Source organism: Gadus chalcogrammus, chromosome 7 (assembly GCF_026213295.1).
Source record: "Gadus chalcogrammus isolate NIFS_2021 chromosome 7, NIFS_Gcha_1.0, whole genome shotgun sequence".
Lineage (NCBI taxonomy): Eukaryota > Metazoa > Chordata > Actinopteri > Gadiformes > Gadidae > Gadus > Gadus chalcogrammus.
In genome coordinates, this window is record NC_079418.1 from 4,252,125 (window position 1) to 4,271,887 (window position 19,763).

The following is a 19,763-nucleotide window of genomic DNA, read 5'->3' on the forward strand; positions in this document are numbered from 1 at the left end:
TATCTTTCTTATTATCTTACTAGAAAACCTACTTTTAAGTGATACAAATTCATTTACAAATCCAAATAAAGGAGGTTTACTATTTCTCCCTTCACATAACGAATATGATCGGCCTTAAGACAGTTAAAGGTCCAATAAAAGACCCCTTATTATTGCTGTAGAGATGGCTATGATGAACTTTATTATGATGTGTAACATGTAACATACAATTCCCAGCATTTAGATCTAACGTAACGAGCCTATTAGGTTAATTTGATTGCTGATCAAAAGGAGAAGTCTTATTTTATTTGAGGTTACATCTATCTTTGCGTGCATGTCACACATTGCTGTCCTATTATTTAAATCAGATTTAAACCACTCAAAACAGATTGTGCACGAGCAATGGGTTTAATACATTTTTGTATTTTTTAGGTTTCTCGTCAGGATCAATCCTGAATTTTCCAAGTGCACGGCGAAGTTCCAGATGAGCAAGAAGACGAATAAGATGGTGCAGAGGAAGCAGGTGGCCCTCAATCCCCACGTGGCTGCATTCATAAGGGACTTCACCGAATTTGATTGGCAGAATTTCTAAGGTAAGAGTATTAATTGAATGACTATTAACTGGGCAAATAAGACTGTGCACATAGTCAAGTAGACTAATTAATTAACAGTAACCAAATGAACATACCACCTATATTTCACAGTGCTACTGCACATAGGGCAGTCTTGAGTCCAGTGACATTTTTTTGGCTCTGTACTCCATCAGAATGCAATTGAAAGGGGCCAATACATACGTCAAGACTTATATTTTCATTCACTTAGCCTTTTAAAATTGCTTGTCCAGTGTGATAAGTGAAGAGCAGTGTCCCTGTGCCTTTACACTGTTTTAATAATGTGAGTTTTGCATTTTTAATTATTTTTTGCTGAGTCAACTTATTTTTTTTTCCCTTTACAGACCACTTTCAGAACTTGACAGGGTTTCAGCCTGCGTTGCTGTGCCAGGAGCTGCTGCTTCATCGACCCCCTATCAAACTCTCAAGCACTCTGTGCTCATACCCCTCACTTTGTGGCCTCCTCTTGTTTTTATCCATTGATGGAAAGGAACACTATGTCCTGTGTTTATACTCTTCTGAGGTTAATAGACATTTTTGAGTATCAGTGGTTAAGTGTGTAGTTAAATGTATATGTATATGTATATTTTTAAATATGGTTGTAACTTGTGTAACACTATTCTTGGCAAAGAGGAATGTTTCTGTGACTTTTCTCCTGTTCTTTTCATACAGTGAATTATTTCTTTGATTTTAATATTGTTTGTTTTCTATTTTTTTAAAGATACTATATATATATATTATATGTATATACGATAAATTGTTTGATATTGTTGTTTATTGCTGTTGATTGTTGTTTATTCAATCCTGAATTAATTGTTAAGAATAATATGAATTATAATTACCATTGATGATTTTTGAAATTTAAAGTTGTTTGAAATTGTTATTTAAAATAAAATGTCAGCTTTTTTTGTAAATCAATCCTTCAAATGTCTATAGCTATAGAAAATGTATTTTATTCTGATAAATAGAGTTTGTTATACAGTAGAACTGTCATATAAATAACAGTAAAAGTAAGAATACTGGCATATAAATAACAGTAAAAGTAAGAATAATTTAACAGTATACTACTGTACCTGTAAAATGAGATACAGTATTGTACTGTTATATATTTAACAGTAGTACTCAAACAAAAAAATAAATAACAGTAAAATACTGTACTTAATGTTACAGTACAATACAACTACTGTAAAACAAACGACAGTACTGTTGTACTACTGTTATAAGTTTTGACAGTAGTTTTACTGTGATAGGAAATACATCAACTAGTGGATAATTGTTGCCAGTAAGTTACTGTTAATTTAACATTAAATCGTTTACAGTGTACATGATCATGGAGTGTGACTACAATTTCAGAAAAATTCCCGGATTTTTTATAGGGTTATTTATAGAGTTACGGTAATAAGACTGACACCTTGGATAATCAGTTTGTAATCACCCACGTAAAATGTTCTTGAACATAACCCCTTTTTAATGCCTGATTTGTCATGAAAAGCATCAAGAGCATGGTTTCTCAACGGGGGCGTTCGCACAACCTGGGAACGTGATTCCATTTTTGTTTTGTTTTTTTTGGGGGGGGAAAAATAGGCTACCTGAAATAAATAGCCTATTTTCATTTATTGGTTTCTAACCCCTCTACCGTCCAGGCTACTTTTTACTGTCTATGCGCAGTGGAACAGTGATAGTACAGCGCGGTTCGGTCCTGCACACGCCCGGACTCCCGTTGCATCAGCTATCGTCATGATCTCTATAGTAACGCTGATAAACATAACCCAAGTTCGCGGGTTAACAGTTCAATAACCAACAAAGCACAATCAAACATGGCCGATAGCAAGAAAAAAATATCAAATTTTGTTTCGTAGCTTGTTTTCCTCCTTCCTCTTGTTCAGTTCCAGCTGCTCTGAGAATAGTCTCCACAAAAAGGCCGTTGCATTTTAAATACAAAATATATAGGCCTTAGTAGGCCTCTGAGTGCGATTTGTTTTCGTGGAGTCCGCGTTTCCAGGGCCGCGGTGCCCGTGGTTCCCGGGCCATTCATTAATTCGTTCACGGGGCATGGCGGGAGTCGCGGGAGTCGCGGGAGTGGTCGCAGTGGCCAAGGTCACGGTGCCCGGGCCGCAGGGTGCCGCGGCCGGGGCACGACGGGAGACGTGGCGGCCGGGAGTCGCGGGAGTGCCCGCACCGCGGTCACGGTGAATGAATGTTCAATCCAACCATCTCTCTCTCTCTCTCTCTCTCTCTCTCTCTCTCTCTCTCTCTCTCTCTCTCTCTCTCTCTCTCTCTCTCTCTCTCTCTCTCTCTCTCTCTCTCTCTCTCTCTCTCTCTCTCTCTCTCTCTCTCTCTCTCTCTCTCTCTCTCTCTCGAAGTTTAATTGCATGTCATGAATATTATTTATATTTTTGCACCAAAACCGACTCAGAGGGCATTCATTGCTATTAGTGACCAACGCAAAATCAATGAAAAACGATGCATTGACAACTTTAAGCAATGTAACACGAGTGTAAGTGGGGTTGTTAGTTTATTTAAATTTTTTTATTGGGGGGGGGGGGGGGGGGGGCAGAGGATCAGGGTAAGGTCAGGGGGGCGTTTGCTCAAAAAAGGTTGAGAACCACTGATCAAGAGTGGCTTGGTTTTCACACTTGGGATTTAATTGACATTTGATTATGTGTTTCAGTGTCACATAAAAATATTATGTTATTGACACATGTTGGACAGACGCTTTATTCCATGCAGTCGCGCCGTCAGTGGACAGTATGGAGTGACGGGATTAAATATAGGCCTAGAGATTTTTTTATTTATTTCTATTCTAAGGAAATGTTTCTGGAGTTATAACTGAGAAATAAAGCAGTTGACTTAAATTATTCTGATTACATAGATTTAACGCATGATACGGGTTGAAATTAAATTTATGAAGGCCGATGATAAAACATAATCGTTCTTCTCACTCTACAATTCTTCTGACTTCAGTTCACCACCACACCATCTGTGTCGCCAATTCTCCTAAATGCGCACATTCTCCCGTCAAGTTGGTTTTTTATAGATGACAACCTTGGCGTGGAAAGTCACGTACGCCAATTTCAACCCCGTTTTCAACGGTTATAAATTAGATCCGAGGGGTCTCATAAATAAAACTGCGTGGGATCGTTACTAAAAATGTACATACGTCCAAAAGCCAAGTTTTGCGTTCGCCAAAAAATATTCACTTATAAAACCCTGCGTACGCACACCTGTAAGCAATCTTTGCTCTATAAATCACAGAGTGACTACAATTGTGCGCAGCTGAATCAGCTTCACTTTCCGCCCTCTACACGCCCCTTTTTAACCATAAATGGTCAATGCAAACGACCTCATGAATGCGATCTGCATATAAAACAGACTCGGATGCAGATATGTCTTGTCGGAAACAATGGCAGGACAGAGAAAAGCCAAAAAGCGAAATTTCACGAAGATTGAAGTGGAGACACTTGTGGGTGAGGTGGAGGCCCAAAAAGCAATTTTGTTCGGCGGTCATGGGACTGGGATCACCAACATTAAAAAGCAGAGTGAGTGGCAACATGTTGCTGCGGCAGTGAACTCTGTCAGTGGCACGGAGCGCACAGTTCCAGAATTAAAAAAGAAGTGGTCTGACATAAAGGTACATATTTTTATTTCCTCATGCACAGCACATGTTTATAATTTATTGCTGAAATGTTACTGATCGTATAGTGAAGATCGTTAATTAAAGGTGGGTGCAAAGCAGAGGCTGTCCTCACACCGCCAGAGCGTGACTGCAACTGGAGGGGGACCCAGTACTCCTGAACTAACACCAATTGACACGAAAGTTGCATCCATAATTGGCACCGCAAGCGTGAGTGGCATCGTGTCCGAAAGGGAAGGAGACACTGACAACACAGAAGAACAAGGTAAAGCTGATTTCAGTTTTTTATAGATTTATTATTATTGATCATGTAGTGCAAGCTATTTTGCTTGTGCGTCCTCCAGAGTCAGCGGTCCGTGGGGAGGAGGACGATGATGCCGGCGAGGGGCCCTCGGCCGCAGGTCATCCGGCTGCCCCCACCCCCAGCACCACGCGTCAGTCCGCCGGTCGGGTGCTCACAGACGCAGTTCTGCAGCTACAGAGGGAAACGATAGATGCAGTCAACAACTTGACTGAGGAGATGAGGCAGATTCGAAATGTTATCACCGAAATTGCCACAACATTAAAAGATACTGTGAAAAAATGAACCTTGAGTCGTCTTCATTTCATAAACGCCGCATGACGTCCGCACGTACTCTTGCACCCTGTTGAAATCCCACTTGCCTCGGGTCAAGCTCGGGGGGAGGGAGGTCGGGGGGGAGAGGGATGCCGTTCTTCTGGGAAAAATTGTGCAGCACGCCGCAAGCCCTTATAATGCGGAACACTTTGGCAGGCTGGTATAAAAGCCTCCCCCCCGACGCATCCAGAGCGCGCCACCGGCACTTCAGGAGGCCAGAGGCATGGAGCGCTCCACCACTGACCGAGCACGGGCATCGACGTCATTGTACCTATGTTCCTCTGCGCTGTGCGTGTTCAAAACCGGGGTGAGGAGCCAGCGTCTCAGGGGGTAACAAACTCACTGTCACCTGCAAGGCAGTAAATCATTAGTTATGTCAAGAACCACAATGTTACATTTTTCCTCCCTTCTGTTTCCTCCCTTCTGTTCCCTACACCAGTGATTCCCAACCGGGGGTACGCGGACCCCTAGGGGTACGCGAGGGTATTGCAGGGGGTACGCAGAAAGATTATAAATTAGCCTACAGCATCCAAAAAAAAAAAGATTATATTATGAATTTTAATAAGCCCATAAGTCTATTTTCGCATCCGCAATTAACAGTTCTTCCTCAGTGATTGTAACACTACAATGCACATCACATGAAAAATGGTGACATCCGACCTATGCTATGCGTCAGACGTCTGTTGTTCACGTTTGCGCTTTAAAAAAAAGGTTCACGTTCTTGCTGTGGTTGTGCGCGAAGCTTTGCTAACTGCAAACTGACTGTAAACATGGATGCATGGCTAGGCAGGAGTAAACGTCCAGCTACCGCTACTGCTACCGTCGCCCCGGATGGGGGCACAGGGGAGCCAAGTGAAAAAAGGAATAAAGAGACCACTAACAAGCACCGGCAGTACAACAAGAAATCACTTTTGTATGGATTTAATTGTACAGCGTCTGATCCACCTCAGCCTCAGTGCTTTTTTGGCGGTGAAGTCCTGTCAAATAATTCAATGAAACCAAGCCTTTGTGCGCTATAAAGAAGAGTCTGACATACATGAGCATATTCTGTTTTGCAAAAAGCTGACGGGACAGACAACCGTCGAAGAAATATTTTAGTTGATTGACAGCTTTTTTAAAGATAACAATCTGGAATGGAAGTCATGCAGTCACATCTGTACTGATGGCGCGGCTGCAATGACAGGGAAAATGCGTGGGCTGCATGGGCGTGTCGTGATAGTGAACCCCGAAATCAAGTGGAATCACTGTATTATCCACAGGGAGGCTCTCGCAAGCAAAAGGATGAGCCCTGAGTTAAGAGCTGTTATGGATGACGCAGTTAAGGTGATTAATAACATTCAGTCCAGGCTTATGAATCACTGATTGTTTCCTAGTCTTTGTCAAGACAGCGGGGCAGAGCACGATCAGCTGCTGCTTCACACGGACGTTCGCTGGTTGTCTTGCGGCAAAACCCTACGGAGGCTTTTCGAACGTTGCGCCGAGGTGTCTGCTTTCTTGAAAGGGCACTTGCACCCTCTTGCGGTTGTTTTTGAGAACACAAGCTGGATTGCACGCCTTGCATATCTTGCCGATGTCTTCTCCAAGCTAAATGAACTCAACCTGTCACTTCAAGGCAAGGACGCACACATACTTAACATGTATGACAAAGTGAATGGATTCATACATAAAGTCACCTTGTGGGAGAAGAAATGTGACAATGGAGATGTGAGCTGTTTTCCACTCGTTGTTACCCATCATGCCACCACTGATGCTGAAAAAAATCCTTTAGTCAAAATCATGAGAACACATCTCTCCAAACTCCAAACTGACTTCAACCAGTTCTTCCATGACATCGAAGAAAAGTCAGAGCAACTGGACTGGGTGAGGAACCCCTTCAGAGGGACTGAGAGCAGCAGCAGCCTTCCTGCCAGACTGCAGGAAAACCTGGTGGATTTGTCCTTTGATCGTGTGCAAAAGATGGCCCATGCTGAAAAGTCACTGACTGAGTTTTGGTGTGTGTTACGTGTGTGGTTGTTTTCCTGTGTCTCCGCTCTCGTTCTCTGTAGGTCTCACACCATTGGCTGTTCCTCCACCATCGTCCAACCCCCTGTCCAATCTGGGAGCTGTCTGTTGGCCAATCAGTGTCATCAGGCCTTGATAACTTGCACCTGTTTTGTCTCCATGGGAAAGGCCATTGTCTGCCTGTGTGTTGGCTGTGTCGTGCTGTTGCCTTTTGTTTGTAAGATGCCATAGGGGTTTAGGTGAATAGGTAAGATACCCTTGGATTTACACTACCATCACGTAGATTTACTCTGTTATCACATCAGGTTAGAAGCGGGGTCACCCTCTGTATGTATTAGCTAGGTTGTATGTGTGCACTAGTTAGTTGTCACTTTATCTTGTTTTCTTTGATTTGGCTCCGCTTATAGTTCCCTATTCCCCTTGGCGGATCACTAGCTAAATAAACACACTTACGTATCCAGTTTGCTGTTGTGCCCCGTTTTGTTGTTCTCCCAGTCAGCCTAACAGTAATATGTGTTATGGTTCCCCCCCTAGACGTAGCAAGCTAACATCCTGGAGCCGTAACAGTGTGAAGTTGAAAAGGAATATCCTGAGCTGGGGAAATGTGCATTAAATTAACTATTGCCTTTTGGATCAACTTACATGTGTGAAGTGACCTTCTCAGCCCTGACTCACATCAAAACCAAGCAGAGAAACGGACTGAATGTGGAGAGCAGCTTGATGGTGGCTGTTGCCACACTGCCCCCAGAACTGTCAAAGCTTTTGAAAGACAGGCAAGCGCAAATGTCTCATTAAACTGAATAAAAGGTATTTTTTTTCACTCACAATAATTGTATATGGTATTATTTAAATGAGCAGGTGGATTAGACATAAAGAAAAAGGGTTAAATATAAGTACACATTAAGGCATGAGAGAGGGGGTACTTTTAACATGGAAACCAGCTCAAGGGGTACACTGGTCAAAAAAGGTTGGGAACCACTGCCCTACACTACTGTGTGTCAGAATAAAGGAATCATGTGTTGCATCAGGCCAACGTGCCACCATGTTTGTTAAGATCATATGGGCAACACATATAACGTGAACATTAATAGTGTGCACGTGCTTTCGGTTGACGTAAACAAACTCATTTTCAGATGGAGCCTAGCAATATGAGTGCAGTCAATTGCGCCGATTATGTTTGGGAAGCCGGACATTGCTGCAAATTGCCATTTAATCTCAGCCTGTTCTTCCACTGTGTAGGGAAACCAGATGTATCGACTGCCCATACGTATGATGCCATTCAAAAAGATAGGCATTATGGCACTGAGGAATGTGATATACCGTATCTACAGGGTGGGAAACAAAATAAATATTGAGCCAATTATGCTTAAATGTGAAAACAGGTTCTAAGATGTAGCTACATGAAACACTTACCTGTCTGCCAATTCCCGTTGGAAACAGCCGGTTGCCAGGAACCCCAAAGTGGTGAGGACCTGCGTCTGCCGCTTCACACTTGGCCGCCAGCTGATCCAGTGAGTGCTGAAGGTCACAGGCCGATGATCCAATGAGGACCACATCATCTGCAAAAAGCAGTGACGAGATCCTCAGACCACCGAACTGCAACCCCTCCCCACCACGACTACACCTCGATATCCTGTCCATGTATATCACAAACAGGATTGGTGACAAGGCGCAGCCCAACACCCACTGAGAACGAAACTGACTGGCTGCCGAGGACGCGAACACAGCTCTCGCTTTGGGAGTACAGAGATTGGATGGCCCTGAGGAGAGACCCCCTTACCCCATACTCCCGCAGCACCTCCGACAGTTTCTCCCGGGGGACCCGGTCATACGCCTTCTCCAGATCCACAAAACACATGTAGACCGGATGGGCATACTCCCAGGTCCCGTCCAGGATCCTTGCGAGAGTGAAGAGCTGGTCCATAGTTCCAGCTCTTCACTCTCGCAAGTGAGTCATCATCATGGGCCAATAAATCGTTATGGTCCCTGAAGATCCTCTCCCTCTGAATCCTGCCATTTGCATGGTCCTCCAGCAGTGCCATGGTGCAGCATCACCAAGGGCGTCAGTTTGTTTTTAGAAGTGGTGGGGACAATAACCATAAGCTTGAGTGTGGTCTGAAAAGTGCTGGGTACCCTTATGTAAGCTATTCATCCATTCAACGCTGCATTACAATATGCTGTACAGTGTATTGTAGGTGTTGAAATTATTCGAATACTGGTTCGGAAAATTAGTATTTGAAGCTTAAATCAGTATTCAGAGTTTTGTTATTTTTTATTTATTTTTTTCACGTACGTGACTTTACCAGAGCGAGGGAGGCAAACTATAAGCGTCAGCGACACCAAGCAGAGAAGCGAGAGAGGTGGAGAAAGAATAGATATCTTGTTTCCCTTTACTTTATAACACAACATTAGCAGGATCTCTGGAGGAAAAGTAATACTTAGCGAAATGCTAACCTTAGCTAACCTTAGCTTAGTTGTTTGTTTACGTTCGCTGTACAGCGCCGCGCCAATCAACTGTGACTGGCTTGCTGCAGAGCGTGAGCGTCTTGGGAATACCCGGTGTGGCAACCCGCTACCCAAATGAGCCGGGTTCCACGGACAAACGACACTTTGGTGTGCTGGATAAGCCATTGCCGGCATTTATTAACAATCCACTTCAATCAAAACAACCAAGTAGACGCGGTTTCTAGGGCCTCCGTGGGCCTCCAGGCTCTCTCACACCCGAGCGCTACCTTCCTCCTTGCTCTCCCGTGCTGTGCTGTGCTGGTCCTCCTTTTAAGATGGCTCCGGTGCTTTCGGCCAGGTGTCCCCCAATCACCCTGATTGGGGTGCCGAAAGGGCTGCTCTCCATCGCCGGTTGGTGGGTGGGGGTGGTACACCCCGTCCTCCACGGTACCCCGGGCCCGTCCAGGCCGAGGACCACGTGGCGGGATGCCACACCGGTCAATATAATGGATATAATATGGACACATAAGACAATCAATATTCTGTATTTGTTATGGATTTATTGTACAAATTCCCTGAAAATCGGTTCCAGGGAGTATATAAGGATTATTAATGTTGTTTTTGATGATGTTTTTTTCTGGAACGAGTATTCGAATATTCGCTCGTAAAAACCAACGAGTATTCGAAGCCTGAAAAATGGCATTCCGGCCAGCCCTATGAAGATCCTATTCGAACAATAAAATTTGAAAACCACAGTTTGTGTTTTGGCTTGTTTTGCAAAACGACGTTGGAAACACCAGGGTATTGGCTCGGGATATGTAGGCCTAATACTAATACACACAGGACAAAGAACAGTGTTGGCAATTTAACACTTCTTGACATCAACATAGTTTACCAGACAAACAATGCCAGACTGTAAAGGGGGTACGAAATGAAACGAGGTACTGAGCATCAGCCTTTTGAAGACGAGCAAGGGCTGCTGGTAGCATATGTTATGCTGTATTAAAAAAAGAAGAAAAATACAAGCACCCAGAGGAGAATTGCATCTGCCAAATCCTGACCACCAGTAAACACTTGCGAAGGACCAATGTAGACTCGTTATAACATAATAAGAAAATTGTCCGCAAATAAAATCCCCTTCAGTTTAGGATAATCACACAGGTTATGCGAGAACATATTTATGTCAGGATAGGCCTACCATGCTCCAAGTCGTCACATATCTCAATCAGACAAAACCAACTATAATCACAATGGCATAGCAATCGCACCGTGTGTAGCTGCTACTAGCTGCAATCTATATGCATACTAGCTGGAACACCAACCAGAATCAGATCACAATCGCTTAGGACCGTGGGTAACCTTTGGCCAGGTCATCACGATTCACGAGCAAACAGAACCAGCAGCAAAGTTTACAGTAAACCAATTTCTTACCTTATGTGGCCCTCCACATGCAGGCTAGATGACGTATCCATATCGATATCCAGTGTCACAAACATGCTTTTTATAGGAAGCAAAAGGACCGGCTATTTTCTGAATAAAAATGTCAATTTTGGCTGTCTGTCTTGAAACTCCAGTGCATTCACACTAGGGCTGTCAAAATTGCTCAAAAATGACATTCGAATATTCGTTTGGGAAAAAATCACGAATTCGAACTATTCGAATATCTGGTTGCCTATTTTACGCAGTTGCCGTCAATATGTCAATAATGCGACAAAACCATGGTTCAAATTAGTGGGATATATATATATCCTATATATAGGGCGGCGGCTTCCTGCTGGGCATTTCCTTACTTTAAAACGAGGGACATCGCGAACAGACGGAGGCTCATTCACAAAGCAGTTAGGCGCTTGTACCGCGGGAGTGTTTTTTCACATTCGAATATTATGAGGGACATCGCGAACAGACAGAGGCTCACTCACAAAGCAGATAGGCGCTTGTGTAACCGAGCGTTGGCACTTTAGATATTTATATGACAAGAATGACACAAGCGTGGAAGGGAAAATAGTCTCGTTTACTTAGTACCTATCAGAAGTCACCCAGTCACAGCGTGAGAGCTGGAATACCTATATCCAAGTACGGAAACCCCGAGGGGATAAAATACATTCGCTCTTCACAATACTAGTCTGTTACACTTGTACCGCGGGAGTGTTTTTTCACATTCGAATATTATGAGGGACATCGCGAACAGACAGAGGCTCATTCACAAAGCAGATAGAGGCGCTTGTACCGCGGGAGTGTTTTTTCACATTCGAATATTAATTTTCACGTTCGAATTCGCGTTTTTGGATGCATTTCGAACGAATATTCGAACTTCGAATATTCGTTGACAGCCCTAATTCACACCAAACGCAACGGGACGACAAGATCCCATACAAAGTGATCGGGCGAATTTTTTTGATTTGTCGCGCCACACTTTCGCCGTGCACAGGCGAGCGCGTTCACGAGGATTTGTGGTGCGACAAATTTCAACTTGGACACGAATTTCGCGTGATGACAGCCAATCAGCGTTCAACAGCGTGGCCACTGAGTGACATGTGTAACGTAACAGCCAATCAGCGTTCAACCGTCAAACTCAGCGCAGTGCAGTCCGGGGTGTACTGCAGCATGGAGGAGAAAGTGATTGTTGCCGTTTGCGACTCTCCGAGCTCTATATATAATAGTATATAATATAATATAATTGTATATATAATATCACGGCCAAAAGCTCTGTGTGCCTCTGGATGGCCGTAGCGCGGGGAGCTCATAGGGATTGGGCTTCTCGGGAGTCGGGGTTTGTTTACCGGCATTGCTATGGGTTCCTGTCTTGTGTGTTCCAACGGTTTATTAGGTAGGCCTATCTAATAAATGATGTCTTCGAGCGCGCCTATCGCATGATTTTAGACTCGCCGATTTCGGTTGAGTGTGTGGGGATTTTTTCAGTCGCAATTGGTTTGCACATTTTTAAAACTGGTGGGGACAAAATTCGTATTTCAAATAGTGGGGGGGACATGTCCCCCCCGTCCCCCCGTAATCGACGCCTATGAGCATCACGCACGGGGCTCACCGTTGTATTTATAGGGTTACGTAATAAGACTGACCGAGAACACCTTGGATAATCAGTTTGTAATCACCCACGTAAAATGTTCTTGAATATAACCCCTTTTTAATGCAGGATCTTTCATGAAAAGCATCAAGAGGAACGGACAATAATATAACGATTGCGATAGGAGTATGTGGCTTGGTTTTCCACACTTGGGATTTAATTGATATTTGATTATGTGTTTACAGTGTCACATAAAAATATTATGTTATTGGAAGAGGGAGAGACGTCGGAGGACCGACGCAGTATATTCATAATATTGTAATGACCACGGAAGAGGCAGTGAAAAAAGTATTGAATAGACAGAGTTTTATTAGATAGGCCCACCTAATAAACCGTTGGAACAAACAAGACCGTAAACATAGCAACGCCGGTAAACAAACCCCGAGAAGCCCAATCCCTATGAGAGCTCCCCGCGCTACGGCCATCCGGAGGCGCACAGAGCTTTTGGCCGTGATATTATATATACAAATATTATATTATATACTATTATATTATATATAGAGCTCCGGGAGTCGCAAACGGCAACATTCACTTTCTCCTCCATGCTGCAGTTCACCCCGGACTGCACTGCACTGAGTTTGACGGTTAATATGGCCGACATCGCCCACTGCCCAAGGCTCTTGCTGGCCGCTCGCCACCGCCTGCGATGGAGGTGGGCGGGGCTGGTAAGCAGGGCGAGGTCGCCTTTTTAAAAGCAATGAAGGGCTGGCTCGACCAATGACACGAGGTGTACTGACGGCCCGCCCATACGTAGCAGAAGATGCGTGCGAAACAGTTATGGCCGAGCCGGTAGGCTCCGGCGTTAACTGGGGCACGGGGATACAGCCGTCTTTAGTAAAGAGGTGTTTCTCGCTGTCACACGCTTCTCCCTCGCCCCGTAATAGCCGGCACTTGTGGGGCGGGACATCGCCCCATGAGCCCGCTGCCCGAGGCCTTTGCTGGCCGCTCGCCGCAGCCTGCTATTGAGGTGGGCGGGGCCGGTAAGCCGGGCAAGGCTGCCTTCGTAAAGGTAATGAAGGGCAGGCTCGATCAATAATACAAGCTTTATTGACGGCCTGCCTATATGGATGATTCTCGCGAGATCAGACATATGGGGTGTCATGAAAGCATTTTGATGACCAAAGTAGATGCAATCAAAATAACAATGACACATCTGTAAACATCTTTCCATGGTCCACTTAGCACACGTTTTCACCTGAACATCACAAATATATATATATATTTTTTTTTCACATTTAAGGGTAAATTTCTCATTACCGCAACATGTCATCACTGAATTTTTATTCTTTAAGATGTAAATATTATTAATTAAAATGTATATAAAAGATTTTTTTTCAGTGAATGTTATACTCCAATCATATACAGTGAAGAGGTATTAGACATTTGCTAGAATTTGATAAAAGTAGTGAAAATAATAAAGAAAATAAATGTGTCCAACACCGTTTTTCCCATCCTCCGCAACAATTTTCAATCATTGTCCAAGTCCACAAGGAACTAACATTTTTCAAGGAATTTTGTTGGAGAGACCGTATTGACTGTGACACTCAAGATGGCTACCAGGTAAGCAGTTGTTACTTTATCTCTCCAGACAAAAAGTAAAAAGTTTGTCTGTCATAGTACCTACACAACGTTTTAGTTCTCATTACCGATATATAAAGTTTTGAGCTTTTAAATGTTTTTTTTATTTTTTTATTTTGATCATTATATACCTTCTTATGGTCTTAATAAATAAAGTGAGTCAAGTTAAGCTAGCCCTCATGGTGCTTCCACAGTTAGCAAAAAGGGTCAAGGTCACTCATCCTCCGAAACACCATTATCACCCACCGCAACAAATAATGGCCTGTTGCGGTGGAGAGACTCAGTGTTTCGGTAATGAGAAACAGACTAATGAAGTAAGAACATGCCCACAAGTCTTGTTCATTTCCTAATATAACCTGATATTTGCAATAAACACTGCCATAAACAACATAGCTACATAGTGTAAACAACATAGCTATTACAACCCTCCAGCAGGGGTCCCTAATTTTCCATTTTTATCTAGCGCTTGCATAGTTTCTAACTCAAGTAAATGCAGTAAAGGCCACCTAATATATTCTGTCCATTTAATATTTTGTAGTAATTTTGTATTTCTATATATTTTTATGAAATGTTACTTTCATGTATGATTTAAAATATAATATTTTGTTACAGGCAAACTTCAGTGGAAAGGAAAAGGGCATCAGCAAAAGACAGGCTGGCAAAGCATAGGGAAAAAATATACAGCAATCCAGAATTACTTGAGGAGTACAGAAGAAAGGAGAGAGAGAGAGGTTAGGGGACAGGGTGATCATAGGAAAGAATCATAACTTTGACAAACATACCACACGCACACACACACACACACACACACACACACACACACACACACACACACACACACACACACACACACACACACACACACACACACACACACACACACACACACACACACACACACACACACACACACGTGTTCATAAATGGAGAAACGACAATTGTTCAGAGATTAAGTTTCATTCACTATTTGTATGAAGTCCATGCTTAATGCAGTTCACCTTTCATTCTTATTTAAAAAAAAAATTCAGGTATCACAAACGCAAGGAAAATGGCAAAATAAGAACAACACAAGATCTGTCAAATAAACAGCGTGAGAGGCAAAAAATGCAATGGAGAAAGAATTCGGCCAAATATTATAGGACAAAAAAACAAGAACAAGTAGTTCTCAATCTAACCCCAGAATCCTCAGTAAGTGAGGCTGACAATTCAATACAATTAAATGAAACACAACGCAGAGGTAAGTTTAGACCTGACAGGGCCAATGGAGTAATCTACCCCTGTTGGGAAAAATAACCTGCTGAGTACATCACATGTACATTATAAATATAGCTAACTCCTACCCTAGCCTGATGAGCACATCACATGGACACATTACAATATAGTCAACTTTTGCTCTAACCCAACGAACACAAACATGATAATATATAGTCAGGTCAAGGCCGGAGCTGAAGGCCCCATCTCCCAGGCTGGCAGATGGTGGACACTCAGACAATGCACCAGTCATCCTCAAGAACGGGAGAGCCACATTAATTTATCACACAGGAGACATTTTGAGAGCTCTTCCCCGTTAGGAGGAACCAAGAGATACCCCTGCCCACACCAGGGGCCTGAGAGCCACATTAAATTATCACACACGAGACACTTTGGGGGGGCACTCCCCCGTTTTAATTTATCACACCGGAGACACGAGGAGCTCTCCCCCGTTACGAAGCTCTCCCAGGGCCTGGGAGCCAAGACCAAGCAAAACACACAGAACCACACACACCTCAAACGCACACACCTCATCGAGAGGAGGATACAGCATAAAACTGTACCACACAGGGACTCTTCACCTTCTTCTGAAGCAGACCTTCCACGGAGGCGAAGCTCCGGACGAACCATCAGCGCTGATTAGGGACTTAGACATATTCGATTTCTCACGCTTTATGACTCTGTATAACCGTTGCCACTTTACTTCCAAGGTCCAAGGTCCTCGTGCCGATACTTTATTACCTCTCCGTCTCATTTCATCTGGTCCAGTAACTAGACAGACCGTTTTTCCCCACACCCCTCAGAAACCCAAGCAAGTACTGAAAAAAAGAGAGCGGTCATCAAATTCTGTATTAAAATTAAGAGCAAAATTGAGATTCGCTGAAGAGAAAGTTGCAGCAAAGGCCAAAAGAACTGCTGAAACTCAGCCGGAAAATTAAAAGGCTGGAGGCTAGAAGGCCACAAAGAGCAATGGCCAGGCTACCAGTAGAAAGTCAGAGAGTCAGGAAGGCTAAAATGGGACTGCCGAGCACCAGCAAGAGGAGGCAACTGGGCAAGGTTGTGAGCATTTTCCTACATCAGGATGATGTCTCAACAGTTTTGAATGGCAAGTTTGGAGAGATACGCCGTAAGGGACAAATCTTCAGAAAAAGAGCCCTGACAGACACCCTAGCCAATCTCCATCAAAGGTTCTGTGCTGAACACCCTGGAAAGATTTTGTCTAAAGCTCAGTTTTTTAGATTGAGACCATTTTGGATTGTGAGGCCTAAACTGAAGGACAGAGAAACTTGTGCTTGCAAAATGCATGAAAATATAGCCCTGAAAATAAGCAAGTTGCAACAACTGGGGATCATTTTAACATCAAGCCCAGAAAACCTTGTGCAATCCTGTGTATGTGACATAAACAACATGTCCTGCATGTATGGCATATGTCCAACGTGCATGGACAAGATGTTTCCCACCACCTTGGATCCTCTCACTCAGGGAAACATTGTCACCTGGCAAGAGTGGGTCACGAGGTCAGTCAATGTCTCCAAGACCAGCAAGGATGGGGCTAAGGTAGAGAAGGAGGTGAAGAACACCTTCCTTGAGAAAAGGAACACATTGATTGAGAAGTGACTCTATACACGGAACATCTGCCAAGATTCCAAATTCATTTATTTAACATCAGGCACCAATATTTGGCCCTTAAATCAATGAAAGAATCACTCACAGATAATGATGTAGCTGTGCACGTTGACTACTCTGAGAACTACAGCTGCAAATACTCAAAAGAAATAAAGGAAACACACTTTGGAAAGGGCAATGAACAAGTGACTCTCCACACTGGGGTGACTTATCTAAGTAAGGGTGGAAGCCTTTGCTTCCCTGTCTGCCTGCCTACAACATGATGCTGTGGCAACATGGGCCCATCTTGATCCCGTGCTCAGAAACATCAGGGTGAAATATCCGGATGCAAAACACATCCACTTCATTTCAGATGGCCCAACATCACAGTACAGAAACCGTACCTTTTTCTATTTAGCCTCCACTGTGCCCTTCATCCATGGTTTCCAATGGGTGACCTGGAACTACACTGAGGCCTCACATGGCAAAGGTGCACCGGATGGAGTAGGTGGGGCCCTAAAAAACCTTGCCGACCGAATAGTTTCCTATGGGACCAGCATACCTGATGCGGATGCACTGTATGAGCAGCTGGAGAGAAATTCTTCCGTGACCCTGTACAAGGTGTCAGAGGAGAAAATCAAGGAAAGCTCTGAATTGGTGCCCCCACACCTGAAAGCTGTTCCCGGGACAATGAAAATACACCAAGTGAGTCAGCTTAATAAGTTAATGCAGTTAAATAAGTTGAATTTCCCAGGCTTTTGCCTTGGAAAGCAGTCTATACACACCATTATCCAAAATAATCCCACAAAATTGTCATCAACTAAGTATGAGACACTTCAATGTTCAATTCAATGAGTAAAGTGAAAATGTAATGTTTTGAATGACAATTTTGAATTTCACCCAACAGCTGACATCCACAAAACCTGGAGTCATAAACACAAGGCCAGTGTCCTGCTTTTGTGACAAAGATTGTCAGTGCTTTCAACCAACTTGCCACGCTTTCTCTGAGGGAGGGGAGGAGGGCCCCGACAGCATCGAGGAACCTGACAGCACCGAGGCCACCATAGAGGTTGGACAGTGGGTCCTTGTTGAATATGACGGCGATTTGTTTCCTGGCACAGTCAAACAGGTGAACTTGATTTCAAAATGTTTTCATCTCTAAAAAAAGTGGGATGACATTCATATTAGACTAGGATAGAACTTTGTCCAGTTACATTATAGCAATGTGCTGTTCAGCCAAAATTTTGGGGAGACAAATGTTTTCTTTCTTTTAAAAAAACAAAAACAGATTGCTGATGACCAGTATGAAGTGGACACCATGACGCGTGTAGGGGAAAACCGCTTCTATGTCCCAAGCATCAGATTTCCTGGAGAAATGGTCTGGTATTACCGCCAGGACATACGGGACATAATCCCAGAACCACTTCCTGCCATCTCCTCTGCCAGACATTTTTGCATTTTGCCTGATTTATGGGAAAAACACAAAATCCGCACATGATTCACTTTATCACATTATTCTCAAAAATGATTCTGATAAAAGGTTGAATTGAAGGTCAGGACCAAATGCTTTTATATTAAACTAAAATAATTGTAAGATCATATGATTGTATGTTAAATTGAAATGTTTCTCAGGATAACATGATAGGTGTATGATTGGTAAATGTATTTGTTTTAGTTGTTTACATAGATGGCAAATGTTTTTTTAAGTTTTGTTTAACACAAGACATGGTACTGTTATGACCACTTTCAATGAGCAAATCAAGCTCTATTCATGAAATAAATATTCTTTTAAAAATTATATGTGTTACATGTGTAAAATATGAAGGTAAGGCATCAGGACTCTTGGTGAACAATGAATCTGAACTGAATCTCATTTCCGAAATATTGAACCTCATTACCGAAACAGCATTCTCATTACCGCAATATGTGCTTTTTGTACAAACTACATAATTATGAGTTAATCATACTTTGCTGAAAAATATATATGCACATTATATAAAACAATACTTATTTCAGGTATGCTTCATAAAAATGGTAAATGTAATCGTTTCGGCAAAATATTGAAAAAGTACGTCGCAAATCAAATTGTGTGTTTCGGTAATGAGAAATATTAAGTCAATTATGAAAAAATATAAATATAAAAAAGTATTTTTCCTAAAGTTATACATAGCTCTGAGCATTAATTTTAATAATCTACTTTAAAAATAGCCAAAAGTACACATTTTAAACCATAATTTTAATTTAATGTTGTGTTGTGGTAATGAGAATTTTTTATGGACTTCGTCTCTAAACGTAAATTAATATATAATAAATATTTAAAAAATCTCCTGAAAATAATGTTTTTAGTAAATTTAAACCTTAATCTGATGTGTGCAAAAGGAAAATTTGCTTCAAATGCATTTTAAAAATTCTGATGTTGGACACCTTTTAAATCTGCATTTCGTGAGAATCACCCATATGTGGTGGGAGACCCCTCCCCACCACGACTACACCTCGATATCCTGTCCATGTATATCACAAACAGGATTGGTGACAAGGCGCAGCCCAACACCCACTGAGAACGAAACTGACTGGCTGCCGAGGACGCGAACACAGCTCTCGCTTTGGGAGTACAGAGATTGGATGGCCCTGAGGGGAGACCCCCTTACCCCATACTCGATGCGTGTGAAACAGTTATGGTCGGGCCGGTAGGCTCCGGCGTTAACTGTGTGGGGAAAAAACAGCCGTCCTTAGTAAAGAGGTGTCTCTCGCTGTCACACACTTCTCCCTCGCCCCGTAATTGCCTTCGCCGGCGCTTGTGAATTTAATTTCAACCCGTATCATGCGTTAAATCGATGTAATCAGAATAATTTAAGTCAACTGCGTTATAACTCCAGAAACCTCTCCTTAGAATAGAAATAAAAATAAATTCTCTATAATTAATTCCGTCACTCCATACTGTCCACCGCGACTGCATGGAAT

General features: G+C 42.9%; 1 protein-coding gene across 1 annotated transcript; it reads left to right on the forward strand.

The window, feature by feature from the left end:
* The first annotated feature begins 6,616 nt into the window (after positions 1-6,616).
* On the forward strand, positions 6,617-18,973 carry LOC130385486 (uncharacterized). Its single transcript, XM_056593994.1, has 4 exons — positions 6,617-6,785; positions 17,041-17,507; positions 17,710-17,931; positions 18,091-18,973. Exons 1-4 carry the CDS (start codon positions 6,617-6,619, stop codon positions 18,298-18,300), a joined length of 1,068 nt encoding a protein of 355 aa, XP_056449969.1. The 3' UTR covers positions 18,301-18,973.
* Positions 18,974-19,763: the final 790 nt, after the last annotated feature.

Excerpts from the sequence above, each read along its gene's own strand:
- LOC130385486 (XM_056593994.1), top strand. The coding sequence starts at position 6,617 with ATGAGAACACATCTCTCCAAACTCCAAACTGACTTCAACCAGTTCTTC. Across the intron at positions 6,786-17,040 it reads GGTGGATTTGTCCTTTGATC|TAAGGGTGGAAGCCTTTGCT; the intron begins GTGTGCAAAAGA and ends GACTTATCTAAG. Across the intron at positions 17,508-17,709 it reads GGACAATGAAAATACACCAA|CTGACATCCACAAAACCTGG; the intron begins GTGAGTCAGCTT and ends TTCACCCAACAG.